At 43.4% G+C, this 21,205-nt stretch overlaps 1 protein-coding gene across 1 annotated transcript in view; it reads right to left on the bottom strand.

Annotated features, from left to right (window-relative positions):
- LOC124036372 (sodium- and chloride-dependent GABA transporter ine-like) overlaps positions 1-21,205 on the bottom strand; it is a 52,819-nt gene that overhangs the window by 6,821 nt on the left and 24,793 nt on the right. The window contains exons 7-8 of the mRNA XM_046350877.1: positions 3,740-3,864; positions 383-495 (exon numbers count right to left, since the gene is read on the bottom strand). Coding sequence (XP_046206833.1) covers positions 383-495; positions 3,740-3,864 — 238 coding nt within the window. The remainder of the gene's footprint in view (positions 1-382; positions 496-3,739; positions 3,865-21,205) is intronic.

Below are 21,205 nucleotides of genomic sequence, written 5' to 3'. Positions count from 1 at the left end.
AGCCCTGCTTCCTCTCTTCCCTCATCAGTCAGCCGAGCAGTTAAGAGCATTGGGCCAGTAACCAAAAGGTTGCTGGTTCGAATCCCTGGGCTGACTAGGTGAAAAATCTGTTGTTGTTGTGACCTTGAGTAATGCACTTACCCTAAATGTTCCTGTAAACTCCTGTAAGTGACTCTGGATTAGAGCTGACAAGGTAAAAATCTGTCGTTCTGCCCCTGAATGAGGCAGTTAACCCACCGTTTCTAGGCCGTCATTGAAAATAAGAATTTGTTCTTAACTGACTTGCCTAGTTAAATATTAAAAGGTAGTAATTGTTGTATGACCTACAATGTCTGTTTTTACCAAAAGTGGTCTCCGAAAATAGATTACATGAGTGTCTAACCTGACTGTCCAGTCCCAGGCAGAGAAGCATGAAGAAGAACAGAGGAGCCCACAACTGGGGCAGAGGCATAGTGGAGAAGACCTCTGGATACACCACAAACACCAACCCAGGACCTGTTACACACAAACGCACCATAGGATATCAAACAAGAAGGGTAGGAAAACACCCACAACATTAGCATGGGTAAAGACACTGGTTTAGAGGTTGACAAGGCCAACGATGCCAAGTTGGAAACATTGTACAGATTAATGAACCGGTTTCCCTGGCACTGATTAACCAGTGGTTATCTCATCCGACACTAGGAAGTCAAATCGTTTAATAACAAAACATGGTATACGGGACACCGTCTCCACCCTCATGCAGTTGACCTCATTAGTAATATGACCTAACAAAAATGTTTACATTAATGGAAAATTGTGACATACAGAAAGATGATAGCAATGGTCATGTAATAAATATATCTGGGTCGGTTTCATTCCATTCACAATTACCTGAGGAAGTGTCATGCTTGGAATGGGAAACAAAACGATCTAATCATTCATCATAAATAATCTTCCACAAATTATTAACTCAGCTGAACACTTCTGAAGTCACAAGAGGTCAGTGGGTGTCAAACAGTTGGTCAGCAGTGAGTCAGTGGTATCCAAGACCATATTTGGGACTGATCTAAGCCAGAGCAGGTGCTCATCAGCAGAACGCAGCAGGCACAACAGCTAATCCCTAATTTACTTTCTTCAAAAAAGGTCCTAATACACTGTGTGAACAATATAAACTTTTGCTGTTACACCTACAGTTCATCTCAAGCTAATGCACGTTTAATTCACCATTCATTACATATATAATACAGTATTTGTTTTAGAACAAAATCCTAGAGGTAGACATCCAAGTGGTAAATTGACATCCACTATTCAGAGCACCCTCCTTTCCTATTGTCTCCGCATAGAAAAGCTTAAATAACTACAGTGGGTATTTACTTAGTTACTACCCAGCAAACCAAAATAGGTTATGTGAAAGTTTCACAGGAATTGAATGGGAATCTTAACTAATGTTCTGGGAATGTTCCCTGTTTACTGGGTATTTTCTGTCCTGGTTATCCACTGATTATGACACTCATTCATAACGACTTCATAATCCATAATATTGAGCCGGTAATAAAACACAGAAAGAGAGACCACTTCCATCTCTAACTTCATTGTCAATCCCTATAACCAGTACAGTAGTTATGGTATTCCGTCAGAGGATTTATGCCTCTTTTCACATAAGTCACATTGTTTGCCTGTTAAATGATAGCAGAGAGAGACAGAGGGAAAGAGACAACGAGGGAGAGAGAGGGACAACGAGGGAGAGAGAGAGAACGAGGGAGAGAAATAGAAAGGGTTCGTTTAAAAAAAGGTTTATTTTCTGACCACATCATGTTCTCAATTTACTTGGGGAAGAACAACCCACTCCACAAGTCATTAGTGACTAACGTGTCCTTTTTTTAGAGTTCCAAAATGATCTGTGTATTTTAGAGAATCACCAAATCCGGTTTCCCAAATTGTAATATGGGAAATTCATATTTCGGTCACAGCTTAGGATAGGACTGAGGTTAGAAATACTGTTCTGTTGATTCAAATGTCTTTACACGGGTCATGACAGAAACTACTTTGGAAGCTCTGGTGACGCTTGTCTCACAGGCATGCTAACTGGTCACCCAGGTCTATTCAGTGGGTGTGTCCAAATAATCTCTCCTTCTTCCTGAAGTGTGCACTCATTCACTACTCCCCACACATTTAAAAGCATTAGATTGGTGTAGACATGGGCTAAAGGGAGTTTTCTATGGACAAGTAATTTCCATTCAAATCCATGAAGGGAAGTGAACAAGTGCACACTTCTACTGGGACTCAAACCAGTGCGATGCAGCCTGGCCAAGCCCTCTGAGCTCCGCCTGCCTGCTTGCCTGTTAGGTAGGGAGGACTGTCTGCCTCTACAAAAGCAATTACTCCAAATGCTGTAGTTTTCCCACACTAGCACCCCAGAAAGAAGAAGTGCATCATTGTGAATTAACTTCTTGGATATAGGGGGCGCTATTTAAATTTTTGGATGAAAAACATTCCCGTTTTAAACAAGATATTTTGTCACGAAAAGATGCTCGACTATGCATATAATTGACAGCTTTGGAAAGAAAACACTCTGATGTTTCCAAAACTGCAGAGATATTGTCTGTGAGTGCCACAGAACTGATGTTACAGAAAAAACCCAGATAAAAATCCAATCAGGAAGTGCCGCATTTTTTGAAACCGCCTCATGCCAATGCCTCCTTATATGGCTGTGAATGGGCCACGAATGAGCTTAGGCTTTCTGTCGCTTCCCCAAGGTGTTGACAGCATTGTGACGTATTTGTAGGCATATCATTGGAAGAATGACCATAAGAGACTACATCTACCAGGTGGTCGCTTGGTGTCCTCCGTTGTAATTATTGTGTAATCTCCAGCTGCAGTATTTTTCCGTTTGCTTCTGATGAGAAACCAACTGTCACGACTGATATATTATCGAATAGATATGTGAAAAACACCTTGAGGATTGATTCTAAACAACGTTTGCCATGTTTCTGTCGATATTATGGAGCTAATTTGGAAAAAAGTTTGGCGTTGTAGTGACAATTATTTCATTTGGTTGCTTTTCTTATTTTTGTGAAAATGTTGCCTGCTGCCAGCACAGCCTAGCATAGCATTATGCCATGCTAAACTTACACAAATGCTTGTCTAGCGTTGGCTGTAACGCATATTTTGAAAATCGGAGATGACAGTGTTGTTAACAAAAAGGCTAAGCTTGTGTTTGAATATATTTATTTCATTTCATTTGCGATTTTCATGAATATGAAACGTTGCGTTATGGTATTGCTCTTAAGGCTATGATTACGCTCCCGGATACGGGATTGGAGTCGCTAGAGGTTAATACCTTTGTATTCTATGCTGTGTCAGTGTAAGTTTTCCAGGAACTAATAACATGAGGAAGGTGTTAGTTCTGAACTCAATTGGACTTTTATGAGTATTATTCCCAAGAGTTATTCACAGGAGTATATGGGTCACATTTGTACCCACTTCCCTTCATACACTGCCCTAAACATCTGTCATTGGTGAAGTTGTTTGATGGTACTATTAGTATGGCATGTTACCACTGACTATGACAAATTAACACTATTCAAGGTATTAACAAACTTAGTGGTTAAAAGATGATGAATCATGATCCCCTGGGACCATGAGAGGAGGTTTTAGGAGACAAAAACCCATCCAAACATTAAATAGACACTCTGGAAATGAATAATAGATGGATGAATAACATCAAAGACGTCTCACTTGAACAGGAAGTACTTACCATCTGTGGCGATGTTGTCTACTGGGAGGTTGTGGACATGAGCCATGTAGCCAATGGCTGAGAATATCACAAAACCAGCCAGGATACTGGTGGCCGAGTTAGCTAAGGAGACAATCAATGTGTCCCTAGGGGAGGACCAGAACACAAACACACTCACAAACATGGTCAAATGGATCACTAAGGAGAACTAAACCAGCCTTTTTGACTGAAGGACAGTCAAATCAAAATGTTATGTCACATGCGTCGAATACCATGTCTGGAGACTTAACCGTGAAAAGCTTTCTTACGAGAACTTCCCAACGATGCAGAGTACAAAAATTATAATAAAAAAGAGAATATTAACACAAGTTGAATAAAATACACAAAACATGTAGCTAGATACAGGAAGTACCAGTACCAGTTGTACAAGGTATTTGAGGTATGTACATGAAGACAGGGTAAAGTGATTATTATCTATCCTGATGCCTAGTCAGAGTCAAATAAAGAATAGAGCAGCAACAGCATATGGTGAGTGTAAAAGTGTGCGTGTATGTAGTGTATGTGAATTGGTTTTGTGTGAGAGTGTCAGTGAAGTGTGTGAGTGATTATAGTTTTTTTCCCCCTCTTCCATTTTACCTTTATTTAACTAGGCAAGAAGAACACATTCTTATTTACAATGACGGCCTGAACGGCTGATTTTTACCTCGTCAGCTCTGGGATTCAATCCAGCAGCCTTTCAGTTACTGGCCCAACGCTCTAACCATTAGGCTACCTGTGCACCATGGTTATACAAGGTCCCACAGTTGACAGCGAATGTCAGAGCAAAAACCAAGCAACGAAGTTGAAGGCACAGATCTGAGGAAGGGTATCTAAATATTTCTTCAGCACTGAAGGTCTCCAAGAACACAGTGGCCTCCATCATTCTTAAATGAAATTAGTTTGGAACCACCAAGACTATTCCTAGAGCTGGCCGCCCGGCCAAACTCAGCAATCGGGGGAGAAGGGCCTTAGTCATTGAGGTGAAGTACAGAGAGATGCTTGATTGATCAAAACCTGCTCCAGAGCACTCAGGACCTCAGACTGGGGCAAAGGGTTACCTTTCAACAGGACAACGATTAAGCACACAGCCAAGACAACGCAGGAGTTGCTTCGGGAGATAAGTGGCCCAGCCAGAGCCCAAACATCTCTGGAGAAACCTGAAACTAGTTGTGCAGTGACGCTCCTCATTCTACTAACCGAGCTTGAGAGGATCTGCAGAGAATAATGGGAGAAACTCCCCAAATACAGGTGTGCCAAGCTTGTAGTGTAATACCTAAGACTCAAGGCTGTAATCGCTGCCAAAAGGTTCTTTAACAAAATACTGAGTAAAAGGTCTGACTACTTATGTAAATGTTTTTAATTTATTTTTAATACATTTGCAAAAATGTCTAAAAACGTGTTTTTGCATTGTCATTATGGGGTATTGTGTGTACAGTTGAGGTCAAAAGGTGAGAATGACACAAATATTACATTTTCACAAAGTCTGCTACCTCAGTTTGTATGATGACAATTTGCATATACTCCAGAATGTTATGAAGAGTGATCAGATGAATTGCAATTAATTGCATAGTCCCTCTTTTCCATAAAAATTAACTGAATCCCCAAAAACATTTCCACTGCATTTCAGCCCTGCCACAAAAGGACCAGCTGACATGTCAGTGATTCTCTCGTTAACACAGGTGTGAGTGTTGACAAGGACAAGGCTGGGGATCACTCATGCTGATTGAGTTTGAATAACAGACTGGAAGCTTCAAACGGAGGGTGATGCTTGGAATCATTGTTCTTCTTCTGTCAATAGTTACCTGCAAGGAAACACATGCCGTCATCATTGCTTTGCACAAAAAAGGGCTTCACAGGCAAGGATATTGCTGCCAGTAAGATTGTACCTAAATCTACCATTTATCGGATCATCAAGAACTTCAAGGAGAACGGTTCAATTGTTGTGAAGAATGCTTCAGGGTGCCCAAGAAAGTCCAGCAAGCGCCAGGACCGTCTCCTAAAGTTGATTCAGCTGCGGGATCCGGACACCACCACTAAAGAGCATGCTCAGGAATGGCAGCAGGCAGGTGTGAGTGCATCTGCACGCACAGTGAGGCGAAGACTTTCGGAGGATGGTCTGGTGTCAAGAAGGGCAGCAAAGAAGCCACTTCTCTCCAGGAAAAAACACCAGGGACAGGCTGATATTCTGCATAAAGTACAAGAATTGGACTGCTGAGGACTGGGGTAAAGTCATTTTCCGGGCATCTGGAAAAAAGCTTGTCCAGAGAAGACAAAGTGAGCGCTACCATCAGTCCTGTGTCATGCCAACAGTGAAGCATCCTGAGACCATTCATGTGTGGTGTTGCTTCTCAGCCAAGGGAGTGGGCTCACTCACAGTTTTGCCTAAGAACACAGCCATGAATAAAGAAGTGGTACGAACACATCCTCCGAGAGCAACTTCTCCCAACCATCCTGGAACAGTTTGGTAAATGCCTTTTCCAGCATGATGGAGCACCTTGCAATAAGGCAAAAGTGATAACTAAGTGGCTCGGGGAACAAAATATCAATATTTTGGGTCCATGGCCAGGAAACTCCCCAGACCTTAATCCCATTGAGAACTTGAGGTCAATCCTCAAGAGGCGGGTGGACAAACAAAACCCCACAAATTCGGACAAACTACAAGCATTGATTATGCAAGAATGGGCTGCCACCAGTCAGGTTGTGACCCAGAACTTAATTGACAGCATGCCAGGGCGAATTGCAGAGGTCTTGAAAAAAAAGGGTCAACACTGCAAATATTGACTCTTTGCGTCAACTTCATGTAATTGTCAATAAAAGCCTTTAACACTTATGAAATGCTTGTAATTATATTTCAGTATTCCATTGTAACATCTGACAAAAATATCTAAAGACACTGTGCTTCTACACCTGCATTGCTTTCTGTTTGGGGTTTTAGGCTGGGTTTCTGTACAGCACTTTGAGGTATCAGCTGAGGGCTATATAAATACATTTGATTTGAAGCAGCAAACTTTGTGGAAATTAATATTTGTGTCATTCTCAGAACTTTTGGCCACGACTGTAGATTGATGAGGGGAAAAAACTATTTAATCCATTCTAAAATAAAGAAAACATATATATTTTTTAAAGTCAAGTGATCTGTATACTTTCAGAATGCACAGTTTGTACTGTAAAGTCAGTGCAGATAGTCTGGGTATCCATTTAATTAAGTATTTAGCAGTCTTATTGCTTAGACGTAGAAGCCGTCTCATAGCCTGTTGGTCCGAGAGCAGTCTTCACGACTGGGAGGGTGTGTGTGGACAATGTTTTTTGTGTTTATTTACCCCCTTTTTCTCCCCAATTTCGTGGTATCCAATTGTTAGTAGCTACTATCTTGTCTCATCGCTACAACTCCCGTACGGGCTCGGGAGAGACGAAGGTCAAATGTCATGCGTCCTCCGATACACAAACCAACCAAGCCACACTACTTCTTAACGCAGCGCACATCCAACCCGGAAGCCAGCCGCACCAATGTGTCAGAGGAAACACCGTGCACCTGGCAACCTTGGTTAGCGTGCACTGCGCCTGGCCCGCCACAGGAGTCGCTGGTGCGCGATGAGACAAGGATATCCCTACCGGCCAAACCCTCCCTAACCCGGACGATGCTAGGCCAATTGTGCATCACCCCATGGACCTCCCGGTCGCGGCCGGTTACGACAAAGTCTGGAACCCAGAGTCTCTGGTGGCACAGCTGGCACTGCAGTACAGCACCCTTAACCACTGTGCCACCCGGGAGGCATGTGTAGACAATGTTAAAGTCCTTAGTGATGTGGACGCCAAGGAACTTTAAGCTCTTGACCTGCTCTACTACAGCCCTGTGGATGTGTTCTCCCCTCTCTCTCCTGTAGTCCATGATCACCTCCTTGGTATTACTGACGTTGAGGGAGAGGTTGTTGTCCTAGCACCACACTGCTAAGTCTCTGACCTCCACTCTGTATTCTGTCTCATTGCCATCAGACCTACCATCGATAGGACAAAGCACACACCCCTGAGGTGGCATATGTGTAGTTGCCTACCCTCACCGCCTGGGGCCAGCCCATCAGGAAGTCCAGGGTCCTCATTTATCAAATTTGCGTACGAACAGAAATGTTCATAAACCATGCTTGCAATCATTTCTAAGCAAAGTGTGGGATTTATCAATTCGTACTGACACTTGAAAATGTGTGGGATTTATCAATTTGTACATCTACTTGAGAATGTGTGTAAATTTAAGCACACCTCAGACCATGTGTACCCACAGCACCTTGTGGGTGAAAAGTCAAACTGATAATGAAATACCATCCACTGTCACGAATATTACCGAAGGTGACTCCCCTTCTTGTTCGGGTGGCGCTCGGCGGTCGTAGTCGCCGGTCTACTAGCTATCGCCGATCCGTTGTTCTGTGTTCATTTAGTTTTGTCTAATTGGTAGCACCTGTTTCTAGTTTGGTTGTTAGGATAGGGTTATATATAGTCTGTTCAGCCCGCTTCTGTTTCGTGCGGGCTTGTTCTCCTGTTTCCTTGTTTGAGTGTATTTTTGTTGGCATTTTGGGTCTCACGCTGTCTGTTTATATTTCTGTTCATTTGTGTTTCCACTTTTGTACATGTTATGTTTCCAGGACATTAAAGCGTGTTGTTTTTCCCACATCCTTTGCTCTCTGCGCCTGACTCCACACCTCTTCACTCATTTACACGTAACATCCACCAAATGGAGAAAGGATTGACATACTGGACCAAATCATAAACTATGAAGAAAAATATAATACATTAATAGTTTATTCATGTAGTTCTTTTATAGACACTTAAGCTACTAATAGTTCATGTTCATAAACATGAAGCCATTAAAAGCCTTATTGAATAAAAAAGTCAATTAGAAAGAGAGTGGTATGCAAGGTTGGAGGCAATTTAGTTAAACAATATAACAAGGCAACAGAGGCATTGTGACTTCTCCAAAATGGCAAATCTTGCATTGTTGTAGGATCTGGCACAAGCTGCGTTACGCAGGGAGCATGTTTTCAATTAGCATTTTTTTTTGCTGAGAGCGACACTTTGCTTATTAGTAGATTTAGTTTTCCAAGGCATATTTTATTGCATCTCTGCAACCAACTCTCTCCAGAAAGGGAGACTAAACGCACCAATGCCATCCCAGTTGAAACCCACGTCCTCTCCACTCTGCGATTTTTGGCCACTGGAACATTCCAATGGGAGATTGCGGATCGGTCTGGCATTTCACAACCAACCATGAGCCGGATATTGCCTGCAGTCCTTCGTGGCATTATTTTATTGACCACCACAATACATACAGTTTCCAGAAAGTGCTGTGCAGCAGGACAGAGTGAAAAGGGATTTGCATACCATTTCCAATGACATCGGAGCAATTGACTACAAACCCATCGCAATAAAAGCACCATCTATTCTATTCTGTCAATGTGCAGGTCATCTGTGATTCACATTTGGCTTTGTTGAATGTAGTGGCAAAATGGCCAGGTGGGACACGATTCATTCATTGTTGCAGAACAGTTGTCAGCTTTAACCTCCAGGAAGAAGCTGTTGAGGATGGATGGCTTATTGGTAAGTGACTTCTGTTTTATTTGCCATGTTAGATCTATACTGGGAAACCATATCTGAATGTTGTGTTCATAACTGCAGGAGACCAGGGCTACCCATTAGAAACACCACCACAGACAGATGCTGGCACTAAGACCGCGCTCAGTGGTGCGGCAGCGTACCCTAGTGGTTAGAGCATTGGGCTAGTAACTGAAAAGTTACAAGTTCGAATCCTGAGCTGATACGGTACAAATCTGCCGTTCTGCTCCTGAACAAGGCAGTTAACCCACTGTCATTGAAAATAAGAATTTGTTCATAACCTCCTTGCCTAGTTAAATAAAGGTTAAAAAAAGACAGCACTCAGTCAGCTGTATAAGGAAATAAGCAAACCACTCACCCAGAGGCGGTGCTCCTAGTGGCCGGAGACTTTAATGCAGGGAAACTTAAATCAGTTCTACCAACATGTTAAACGTGCAACCAGAGGGAAAAAAATGTATAGATCCTGTACTCCACACACAGAGATGTGTACAAAGCTCTTTCGTCCTCCATTTGGTAAATCTGACCACAATTCTATCCTCCTGATTCCTACGTACAAGCAAAATTTAAACCAGGAAGCACCAGTGACTTGGTCTACAAAAAAAGTGGTCAGATGAAGCAGATGCTAAATTGGAGGACTGTTTTGCTATCAGACTGAAACATGTTCCGGGATTCTTCTGATGGCATTGAGGAGTACACCACATCAGTCACTTGCTTTATTAATAACTGCATCGAGGATTTCGTTCACAGTGACTGTACGCACATACCCCAACCAGAAGCCATGGATTACAGGCAACATTCGCACTGAGCTAAAGGGTAGAGCTGCTGCTTTCAAGGTGCAGGATTCTAACCCGGAAGCTTATAAGAAATCCTGCTATGCACTCCGACGAACCATCAAACAGGCAAAGCGTCAATACAGGGCTAAGATTGAATCGTACAACACCGGCTTTGACACTCGTCTTACATGGCAGGGCTTGCAAACTTTTACAGACTACAAAGGAAAGCACAGCCACGAGCTGCCCAGTGACACGAGCCTACCAGACGAGTTAAATCACTTCTATGCTCGCTTCGAGGCAAGAAACACTGAGGCATGCATGAGAGCATCAGCTGTTCTGGATGACTGATCACGGTCTCCGTAGCCGACGCGAGTAAGACCTTTAAACAGGTCAACATTCCCAAGGCTGCGGGGCCATATTACCAGGACGCGTGCTCCGGTCATGTGCTGACCAACTGGCAGGTGTCTTCACTGACATTTTCAACATCCCTGATTGAGTCTGTAATACCAACATGTTCCAAGCAGACTACCATAGTCCCTGTGCCCAAGAACACGAAGGCAACCTGCCTAAATGACTACAGACCCATAGCACTCATGTCCGTGGCCTTGAAGTGCTTTGACAGGCTGGTAATGCCCTTTCCACACTGCCCTTTCCCACCTGGACAAAAAGGTACACCTAAGTGAGAATGCTATTAATTGACTACAGCTCAGCGTTCAACACCATAGTACCCTCAAAGCTCACCACTAAGCTAAGGATCTTGGGACTAAATCCCCCCTTCTACAACTGGATCCTGGACTTCCTGACGGGCCGCCCCCAGGTGGTGAGGGTAAGTAGCAACATCTGCCACGCTGATTCTCAACACTGGAGCCTCTCAGGGGTGGGTGCTCAGTCCCCTCCTGTATTCCCTGTTCACCAATGACTGTGTGGTCAAGCACGACTCCAACACAATCATTAAGTATGCAGACGATACAGTGGTGGGCCTGATCCCTGACGAGACAGCCTATAGGGAGGAGGTCAGAGACCTGGCCGGTTGGTGCCAGAATAACTAAGACTATGGAGATGATTGTGGACTACAGGAAAAGGAGGATCGAGCACACACCCACTCTCATTGACGGGGCTGGAGTGGAGCAGGTTAAGAGTTAAGTTCCTTGGTGTCCACATCATCAACAAACTAGAATGGTCCAAACACACCAAGACAGTCATGAAGAGGGCACGACAAAGCCTATTCCCCCTCAGGAAACTAAAAAGATCTGAAATGAGTCCTCGGATCCTCAAAAGGTTTTACAGCTGCAACATCGAGAGCATCCTGACTGGTTGCATCACTGCCTGGTGCCTCCGACCGAAAGTCACTACAGAGGGTAGTGCGTACGGCCCAGTACATCACTGGGGTCAAGCTTCCTGCCATCTAGGACCTCTACATCAGGCGGTGTCAGAGGAAGGGCCAAAACATTGTCAATGACACCAGCCACCCCAGTCAGAATGTTCTCTCTTATCGCATGGCAAGCGATACCGGAGCACCAAGTCTAGGACAAAAAGGCTTCAAAAGTTTTTACCCCCAGGCCATAAGACTCTTGAACAGGTAATCAAATGGCTACACAAACTATTTGCATTGTGTGCCCCCCCAACCCCTCTTTTCCGCTGCTGCTACTCTGTTTATCATACATTGGGGAGAACAAGTGTTTGATAACACTGCCGATTTTTAAGGTTTCCTACTTACAAAGCATGTAGAGTTCTGTCATAGGTACACTTACACTGTGAGAGACGGAATCTAAAACAATAATCCAGAAAATCACATTGTATGAATTTTAAGTAAGTCATTTGCATTTTATTGCATGACATAATTTGATACATCAGAAAAGCAGAACTTAATATTTGGTACAGAAACCTTTATTTGCAATTACAGAGATCATACGTTTCCTGTAGTTCTTGACCAGGTTTGCACACACTGCAGCAGGGATTTTGGCCCACTCCTCCATACAGACCTTCTCCAGATCCTTCAGGTTTCGGGGCTGTCGCTGGGCAATACGGACATTCAGCTCCCTCCAAAGATTTTCTATTGGGTTCAGGTCTAGAGACTGGCTAGGCCACTCCAGGACCTTGAGATGCTTCTTACGGAGCCACTCCTTAGTTGCCCTGGCTGTGTATTTCGGGTCGTTGTCATGCTGGAAGACCCAGCCACGACCCTTCTTCAATGCTCTTACTGAGGGAGGGAGGTTGTTGGCCAAGATCTCGCAAAACATGACCCATCTATCCTCCCCTCAATACGGTGCAGTAGTCATGTCCCCTTTGCAGAAAATCATTCCCAAAGAATGATGTTTCCACCTCCATGCTTCACGGTTGGGATGGTGTTCTTGGGGTTGTACTCATCCTCCTTCTTCCTCCAAACACGGCGAGTGGAGTTTAGGCCAAAAAGCTCTGTCTCATCAGACCACATGACCTTCTCCCATTCCTCCTCTGGATCATCCAGATGGTCATTGGCAAACTTCAGACGGGCCTGGACATGCGCTGGCTTGAGCAGGGGGACCTTGCGTACGCTGCAGGATTTTAATCCATGACGGCGTAGTGTGTTACTAATGGTTTCCTTTGAGACTGTGGTCCCATCTCTCTTCAGGTCATTGACCAGGTCCTGCTGTGTAGTTCTGGGCTGATCCCTCACCTTCCTCATGATCATTGATGCCCCACGAGGTGAGATCTTGCACGGAGCCCCAGACTGAGGGTGGTTGACCGTCACCTTGAACTTCTTCCATTTTCTAATAATTGCACCAACAGTTGTTGCCTTCTAACCAAGCTGCTTGGTCTACAATTGTATCCCTGATGTCCTTACACAGCTCTCTGGTCTTGGCCATTGTGGAGTGATTGGAGTCTGTTTGATTGAGTGTGTGGACAGGTGTCTTTTATACAGGTAACGTGTTCAAACAGATGCAGTTAATACAGGTAATGAGTGGAGAAGAGGGCTTCTTAAAGAAAAACTAAGAGGTCTGTGAGAGCTGGAATTCTTACTGGTTGGTAGCTGATCAAATACTTAGTGGGGCAAAAATGTATTTAGTCAGCCACCAATTGTGCAAGTTCTCCCACTTAAAATGATGAGAGGCCTGTAATTTTCATCATAGGTACACTTCAACTATGACAGACAAAATGAGAAAAAGACAATCCAGAAAATCACATTGTAGGATTTTTAATGAATTTGCAAATTATGGTGGAAAATAAGTATTTGGTCAATAACAACAGTTTATCTCAATACTTTGTCATTGCCAACAAATGGCATATAACAGAGGTCAAACGTTTTCTGTAAGTCTTCACACACTTGTCCCTGGTATTTTGGCCCATTCCTCCATGCAGATCTCCTCTAGAGCAATGTTTTGGGGCTGTTGCTGGGCAACAGACTTTCAACTCCCTCCAAAAATGTTCTATGGTGTTGAGATCTGGAGACTGGCTAGGCCACTCCAGGACCTTGAAATGCTTCTTACGAAGTCACTCCTTCGTTGCCCGGGCGGTGTGTTTGGGATCAATGTCATGCTGAAAGACCCAGCCACGTTTCATCTTCAATGCGCTTGCTGATGGAAGGAGGTTTTCACTCAACATCTCACGATACATGGCCCCGTTAATTCTTTCCTTCACACGGATCAGTCGTCCTGGTCCCTTTGCAGAAAAACAGCCCCAAAGCATGATGTTTCCACCCCCATGATTCACAGTAGGTATGGTGTTCTTTGGAAGTAACTCAGCATTCTTTGTCCTCCAAACACGACGAGTTGAGTTTTTACCAAAAAGTTCTATTTTGGTTTCATCTGACCATATGACATTCTCCCAATCTTCTTCTGGATCATCCAAATGCGCTCTAGCAAACTTCAGATGGGCCTGGACATGTACTGGCTTAAGCAGGGGGACACGTCTGGCACTGCAGGATTTGAGTCCCTGGCGGCGTAGTGTGTTACTGATGGTAGGCTTTGTTACTTTGATCCCAGCTCTCTGCAGGCCATTCACTAGGTCTCCCCGTGTGGTTGTGGGATTTTTGCTCACCGTTCTTGTGATCATTTTGACCCCACGGGGTGAGATCTTGCGTGGAGCCCCAGATCGAGGGAGATTATCAGTGGTCTTGTATGCCTTCCATTTCCTAATAATTGCTCCCACAGTTGATTTCTTCAAACCAAGCTGCTTACCTATTGCAGATTCAGTCTTCCCAGCCTGGTGCAGTTCTACAAAACAAATTCTGGTGTCCTTTGACAGCTCTTTGGTCTTGGCCATAGTGGAGTTTGGAGTGTGACTGTTTGAGGTTGTGGACAGGTGTCTTTTATACTGATAACAATTTCAAACAGGTGCCATTAATACAGGTAACGAGTGGAGGACAGAGGAGCCTCTTAACTTCGAGATAGGGGGCACTCTTAATTTTTGGATAAAAAACGTTCGTTTTAAAATATATTTTGTCACGAAAAGATGCTCGACTATGCATGTAATTGACAGATTTGGAAAGAACAAAAAACTGACGTTTCCAAAACTGAAAAGATATTATCTGTGAGTGCCCCAGAACTAATGCTACAGGCGAAACCAAGATGAAGTTTCATACAGGAAATGCCCCAGATTCTGAAGGCACTGTGTTCCAATGTCTCCTTATATGGCTGTGAATGCACCAGGAATGAGCCTGCCCTTTGTCGTTTCTCCAAGGTGTCTGCAGCATTGTGACGTATTTGTAGGCATATCATTGGAAGATTGACCATAAGAGACTACATTTACCAGGTGTCCGCCCGGTGTCCTGTGTCGAAATTATTGCGTAATCTCTAGGTCCATGCGCGTTCCATTTCTTCAGAAGAGAAAGTCAACTGCCATGAAGGATTTATCATCGATAGATATGTGAAAAACACCTTGAGGATTGATTCTAAACATTGTTTGCCATGTTTCTGTCGATATTATGGAGTTAATTTGGAAAAAAGTTAGTGTTTTAATGACTTAATTTTCATTTTTTTCTTACCCAAACGTGATGAAGAAAACAGAGCGATTTGTCAACACAAATAATATTTTTGTAAAAACTGAACATTTGCTATCTAACTGAGAGTCTCCTCATTGAAAACATCTGAAGTTCTTCAAAGGTAAATGATTTTATTTGAATGCTTTTCTGGTTTTTGTGAAAATGTTGCATGCTGAATGCCAGGCATAATCCTATGCTAGGCTATCAATACTGTTACACAAATGCTTGTTTTGCTATGGTTGAGAAGCATATTTTTGAAAATCTGAGATGACAGTGTTGTTAACAAAAGGCTAAGCTTGAGAGCTAGCATATTGATTTCATTTCATTTGCGATTTTCATGAATAGTTAATGTTGTGTTATGCTAATGAGCTTGCGGATAGATTTACACAATCCTGGATACAGGTTTTTTTCGTAGCTAAACGTGACGCAGAAAACGGAGCGATTTGTCCTAAACAAATAATCTTTCAGGAAAAACGGAACATTTGCTATCTAACTGAGAGTCTCCTCATTGAAAACATCCAAAGTTCTTCAAAGGTAAATGATTTTATTTGAATGCTTTTCTGTTTTTTTTTTAAATGTTGCCTGCAGAATGCTAATGCTAAATGCTACACTAAATGCTATGCTAGCTATCAATACTGTTACACAAATGCTTGTTTTGCTATGGTTGAGAAGCATATTTTGAAAATCTGAGATGACAGTGTTGTTAACAAAATGCTAAGCTTGAGAGCTAGCATATTGATTTCATTTCATTTGCGATTTTCATGAATAGTTAACTTTGCGCTATGGTAATGGACTTGAGGCTGTAGTCACGATCCCAGATCCGGGATGGCTCGACGCAAGAAGTTAAAGAAGAAGTTACAGGTCTGTCAGAGCCAGAAATCTTGCTTGTTTGTAGGTGACCAAATACTTATTTTCCACCATAATTTGCAAATAAATTCATTAAAAATCCTACAATGTGATTCTGGATATTTTTTCAAATGTTGTCTGTCATAGTTGAAGTGTACCTATGATAAAAATTACAGACCTCTACATGCTTTGTAAGTAGGAAAACCTGCAAAATCAGCAATGTATCAAATACTTGTTCTCCCCACTGTATATGCATAGTCACTTTAACTATACATTCATGTACATACTACCTCAATTATCCCAACCAACCGGTGCCCCCACACATTGGCTACCAGGGCTGCATCTGCATTGTCTCCCGCCACCGACCACCCCCTCTTTTACGCTACTGCTACTCTGTTTATCATATATGCAGTCACTTTAACCATATCTACATGTACATGTACATACTACCTCAATCAGCCTGACTGTATACAGTGCCTGTATACAGCCTCGCTGCTGTCTATTTCTTTACTTACCGATTGTTCACCAAATACTTTTTCAACTTAGAAATTGCACTGTTGGTTATAGCCTGTAAGTAAGCATTTCACTAAGGTCTATACCTTTTGTATTCGGCACAGGTGACAAATAAACTTTAAATTGATTTGATGACTGCCCTCACAAACCAACAAGAGGCAAAGTACAACCAAGCCCACGCACGCACGCACGCACGCACAAGAACAGTGGAATGCACCATAGACCTGCCAAAAGGACATTGGCTGTGCTTGTCTGGGACAGGAGGCACTGCAATACCAGCCTAGCAAGGTTTGCCTCTGAAATGACATTCCTTTAAATGCCATTACATGAATGTAATACAATGTGCAAATTCCTTTTTAGGTTTTCTACATCGTCAAGGCTTGCAGTGTACTCCACAATATCGCAATCAAAAATGACATTCCACTTAATGACCAGACCCGATGAGCCCATGCCTGAGGGAGTGTTTCCCCACTATCCATACCTCCGGCACTGAGGACAAGAGTCAATATCATACAACAGTTTAAGGTATCTGTTCTTCCAAATATTGTAATCAAATCAACAAGGAACACACATTTACATTTCACGAGAATTTACTATCTCACATGTTTGACACAATCAACAAGTTCTTTCAATGATTGATTTCTCTCTCTTATGCCGTTGCATACATCTTCCAGCTGCTGATTGAGTCCTAGAAGCAATATTTTTAAAATCTTACTTGTCAAGCCATTGCTGAGGGCTCCAAAAGTATGGCTTCTTTATTCTACTTAGGTGATCAAAAGTTCAATTTCTTCCTCCAAAAGTTTTTTTTCTTTGTCTTTATGATTTCTCCATGTTGGCAGACAGAAATGAGTGACATTTCTTGTAGCTTTAAAGGGAATATTTGTGACCATAAATGGTCATTTAGGGTGGTTCTTTGTGTAAATGAGACTGCACGTGCACTAGCACAGTGTTTTAGAACGTGTCTGATTTATCAAGGCAAAATACTTACAGGTGTGTGTAAATACCAACTTTTTTTATACTTGCGAACATCATACATTTTCTTCGTATGAGTTAATTTAGAAGTTTTTCTACGCAACATTGACAAATGAGGCCCAGGATCCAGTTGCAGAGGGAGGTTTTCAAACCCAGGGTTGAAGGTGACTATGGCGTTGAACGCTGAGCTGTAGTCTATGAACAGCAGTCTCACACCGTTATTTCCCCTCTTGTCCAAGTGTGAGAGGGCAGTGTAAAGTGCAATTGAGATTGCGTCGTCGGTGGATCTGTAGGGGGAGGTACGCAAATTGAAGTGGGTCCAGGGTGTCTGGGATGATGGTGTTGATGTGTGTCATGACATATAATTACAGATGTGAGTGCTACAGGTTGATAGTCATTTAGGCTGGTTACCTTGGAGTTCTTGTTCAGTTTGAAACATATTGGGATTACAGACTGGGACAAGGAGAGATTGAAAAAGTCTGTTGAGACCAGGGGTTGGAACCGGTTCAGGGAACAGAACCATTCTATAACTAGAGGACTTCTGATATCTCGAGGAGTATAATTATTGTCCTAATCTGTTGTCTAATACTGTCTTTTTGCTAGCTAGGGCCATCTACTTTAAATGCTGCCTGTCTTCCTATTAGCCTACTTGGTGTGTGAACTGCTGACTACTCATAACTTGCAGGTGATTGTTGACACATCAACCAGAATTAACGTGCAGAGAAATTTGTGACTGTTGTGGTTTTGGTAATCAGTGTCAGTGGAGGTGTCATTGTCAAAACTAAGATCGTCGGCAAAACAAAGACGTTCTACCTAGTTATTTTATGAAGGAAGAGTAGAAGGCTCCACACCACTCTCACTTGAGTATTTTACCTAGTTATTTTCAGATTCTCTCATTTTGCTGTTTTGTAGCTTTGGCAACTATGGCATGCATCTTCTATCCCAGTTCACTTTACAGACACTCCCCACCCCTTGGCTGCAACCCTTCTAATTTAGTGTACCCGTTGCGCAATTCCTAGTCTCCGGCAGGATTTGGAACTGCCGATCTGCGGTCAAGAACGCCAAGTTCATTCCAGTCCCTAGACTTTTTGGCCCTGACACAGACATGGATTAAACCCAGAGAACACTGCTACTCCAGCTGCTCTGTCTTCATCCGACTACATTATCTCTCATAGTCCGACAGCTTCTGGTCATAGGATACACAAGCAAGTATAAATGAGTCAACAGCTGCATCATCTACTTCATGAAATTACAGCCTGATACCCTTGCATCAGTGAATTCAATGTCAACTGTGCTGCCATCATGTGTTCCATTTACCACGTCCGCGGAGGGAAAGTGTACAGACACATGCCATAGACCTAGCTAGGCTACTAAAATGTTGTAGTCTGGCTTCGGTTTTAAAGATTGACAATGAATAACCCCGCCAAAAAAACATGCAAAGGAGAAACATGTAAGCCTTTACAGCAGCATTTGAGCAGTAGCCTAGGCTGGCTCCTATAACATTTTGAGTTGGGATGCACGATATATCGGTGAGCATTTCGGAATCGGCCAATATTAGCCAAAAATTCCAACATCTGCCAATGTCTAGTTTAACGGCAATGTTAAAAACCGATGTCAAAGATACCGTGCATACCTATATAACATAGGTACATGACGTAATGATGCTACATAAAAATTGTGCTACATGTGCAACTCAGCATTCCTAACCTAGCCCACAATGTCTGCTGTGTGGATCGAGCAGTCAACAAGTTGAGCAGTCATTTGAAAGATTAAGAACATTTCAGCGAGACAACTCAAAAGGTGAAATCCATTAAAACCAAGACAATTGAATTCATTGCCCTTGACAATCAATCGTTCTCTGTCGTGAGTGATGTTGGCTTTTGTCGACTGGACAAGCACCGGTGCACACTACCAAGTGCGCTATTTTTCAAATGTTGCCTACCGGAGTTACACAGTAATAGAGTCATTGCTATTAGCTTCACAACATACATACTATGAAACGCCGTTTAGGTCTTTGCGTGTCAAAAAAGATACAGTAGCACTGTCAAAGCTGTACAAAAAGTCTGCAAACAAGAAAACACCGACCACAAACGATGTGTTTACAATACCACGTTGGTAAAGCATAATTTGTTTGACCCCAACTTCTGGGGTAGCTAGCTTTAGCTTGGTACCTAGCTAGCACCAATACAACCAGCCCGAAAACAATGACCAAACTCTTCTCTGTCCTGGCACCCCAATGGTGGAACACTCACCCGGAACAACAGGGGCTTTCACGCAAGACTCAGCGTTGTATTCCTCAACGCAAGCATAAAAGGCATTTAACTTGTTTGGGAGTTCTGCATTACTGGGCATCTTATGGCTGTGTTTCGCGTTATAGTATTAAAGCCCTGCCACATCCGACAATCTTTGGAGCCAGGGTATTAGGATTCCACCTTCCTCCTATTTGTGTCCTTTTGCATGCTAGACGTCTAGTGGGCTTTCTTGTATGCGTCCATGTCCTGTTCCTTGTAAGCAGTAGCTCTTGCCTTTTGCTCAGCTTGGATATTGCCTGTAATCCATGTTTTTTGGTTTGGATACGTTCATATAGTCACTGTGGGAATAATGTTGTCTATGTACTTATTGATGCAGCCCTCAACGCTATCTAATGAATCAAGGAACATATCCCAGTCTGTACTTGAAAAACAGCCTTGTAGCATTCTGTCTGCTTCATTGGACCACTTCTGTATTTTACCCCCTTTTTCGATCTCGTGTCGTCGCTGCAACTCCCCAACGAGCTCGGGAGGTGAAGGTCGAGTCATACGTCCTCCAAAACATGACCCATAAAACTGCGCTTTAAAAAAAAGAAAATGTTAACCCCTTTCTCTCCCCAATCTCGTGCTATCCATTGGTAGTTACAGTCTTATCTTATCACTGCAACTCCCGTACGGTCTCAGTAGAGGTGAAGGTCGAGAGTCGTTCTCCCTCTGAAACACAACCCAACCAAGCCGCACTGCTTCTTGACACAATTCTCACTTAACTCGGAAGCCAGCCGCACCAATGTGTCGGAAGAAACACCGTACACCTGACGACTGTGTCAGTGTGCACTGCGCCCGGCCTGCAACAGAAGTTGCTTGAGCATGATGGGACATGGACATCCCTGCCGGCCAAACCCTCCCCTAACGCGGACAACGCTGGGCCAATTGTGCGCCCAGTCGCGGGAGACCGGTACTAGACTCAAACCCAGAATCTCTAGTGGCACAGCTAACACGGCGATGCAGTGCCTTAGACCAGTGTGCCACTCTAAACTGTGCTTCTTAACACCTGCCCCCTTAACCCGGAAGCCAGCTGCACCAATGTGTCGAAGGAAACACTGTTCAACTGACGGCAGAGGTCAGCCTGTAGGCGCCCGGCCCTCAACAAGAAGTTGCTAGAGCGTGATGAACAAAGTAAAGCCCCCACAGCCAAACCCTCCACTAAATCGGACAACGGTGGGCCAATTGTGTGCTGCCCTATGGGACTCCCGATCACAGCCGGTTGTGATACAGCCTTGGATCGAACCCAGATCTGTAGTGACGCCACTAGTACTTTGATGCAGTGCCTTCGACCGCTGTGCCACTCGGAAGGCCCTGAGGTAGGACAGTTTTAAGTCTCCCTGTGTTAAAGTCGCCGGCCACCAGAAATGCTGACTCTGGATTGCGGTTTGTTTGTTTATGGCCCCATACAGTTCGTTGAATGCCAAAGTGGCGTTGGCTTGTGGAGGGATGTAGACAGCCATGATAATTACAGATGAGAAAGCTCTTGGTA

The sequence above is a fragment of the Oncorhynchus gorbuscha genome, linkage group LG05 (assembly GCF_021184085.1).
Source record: "Oncorhynchus gorbuscha isolate QuinsamMale2020 ecotype Even-year linkage group LG05, OgorEven_v1.0, whole genome shotgun sequence".
Taxonomy (NCBI): Eukaryota; Metazoa; Chordata; class Actinopteri; order Salmoniformes; family Salmonidae; genus Oncorhynchus; species Oncorhynchus gorbuscha.
This window is presented reverse-complemented; position numbering and strand designations above follow the sequence as displayed.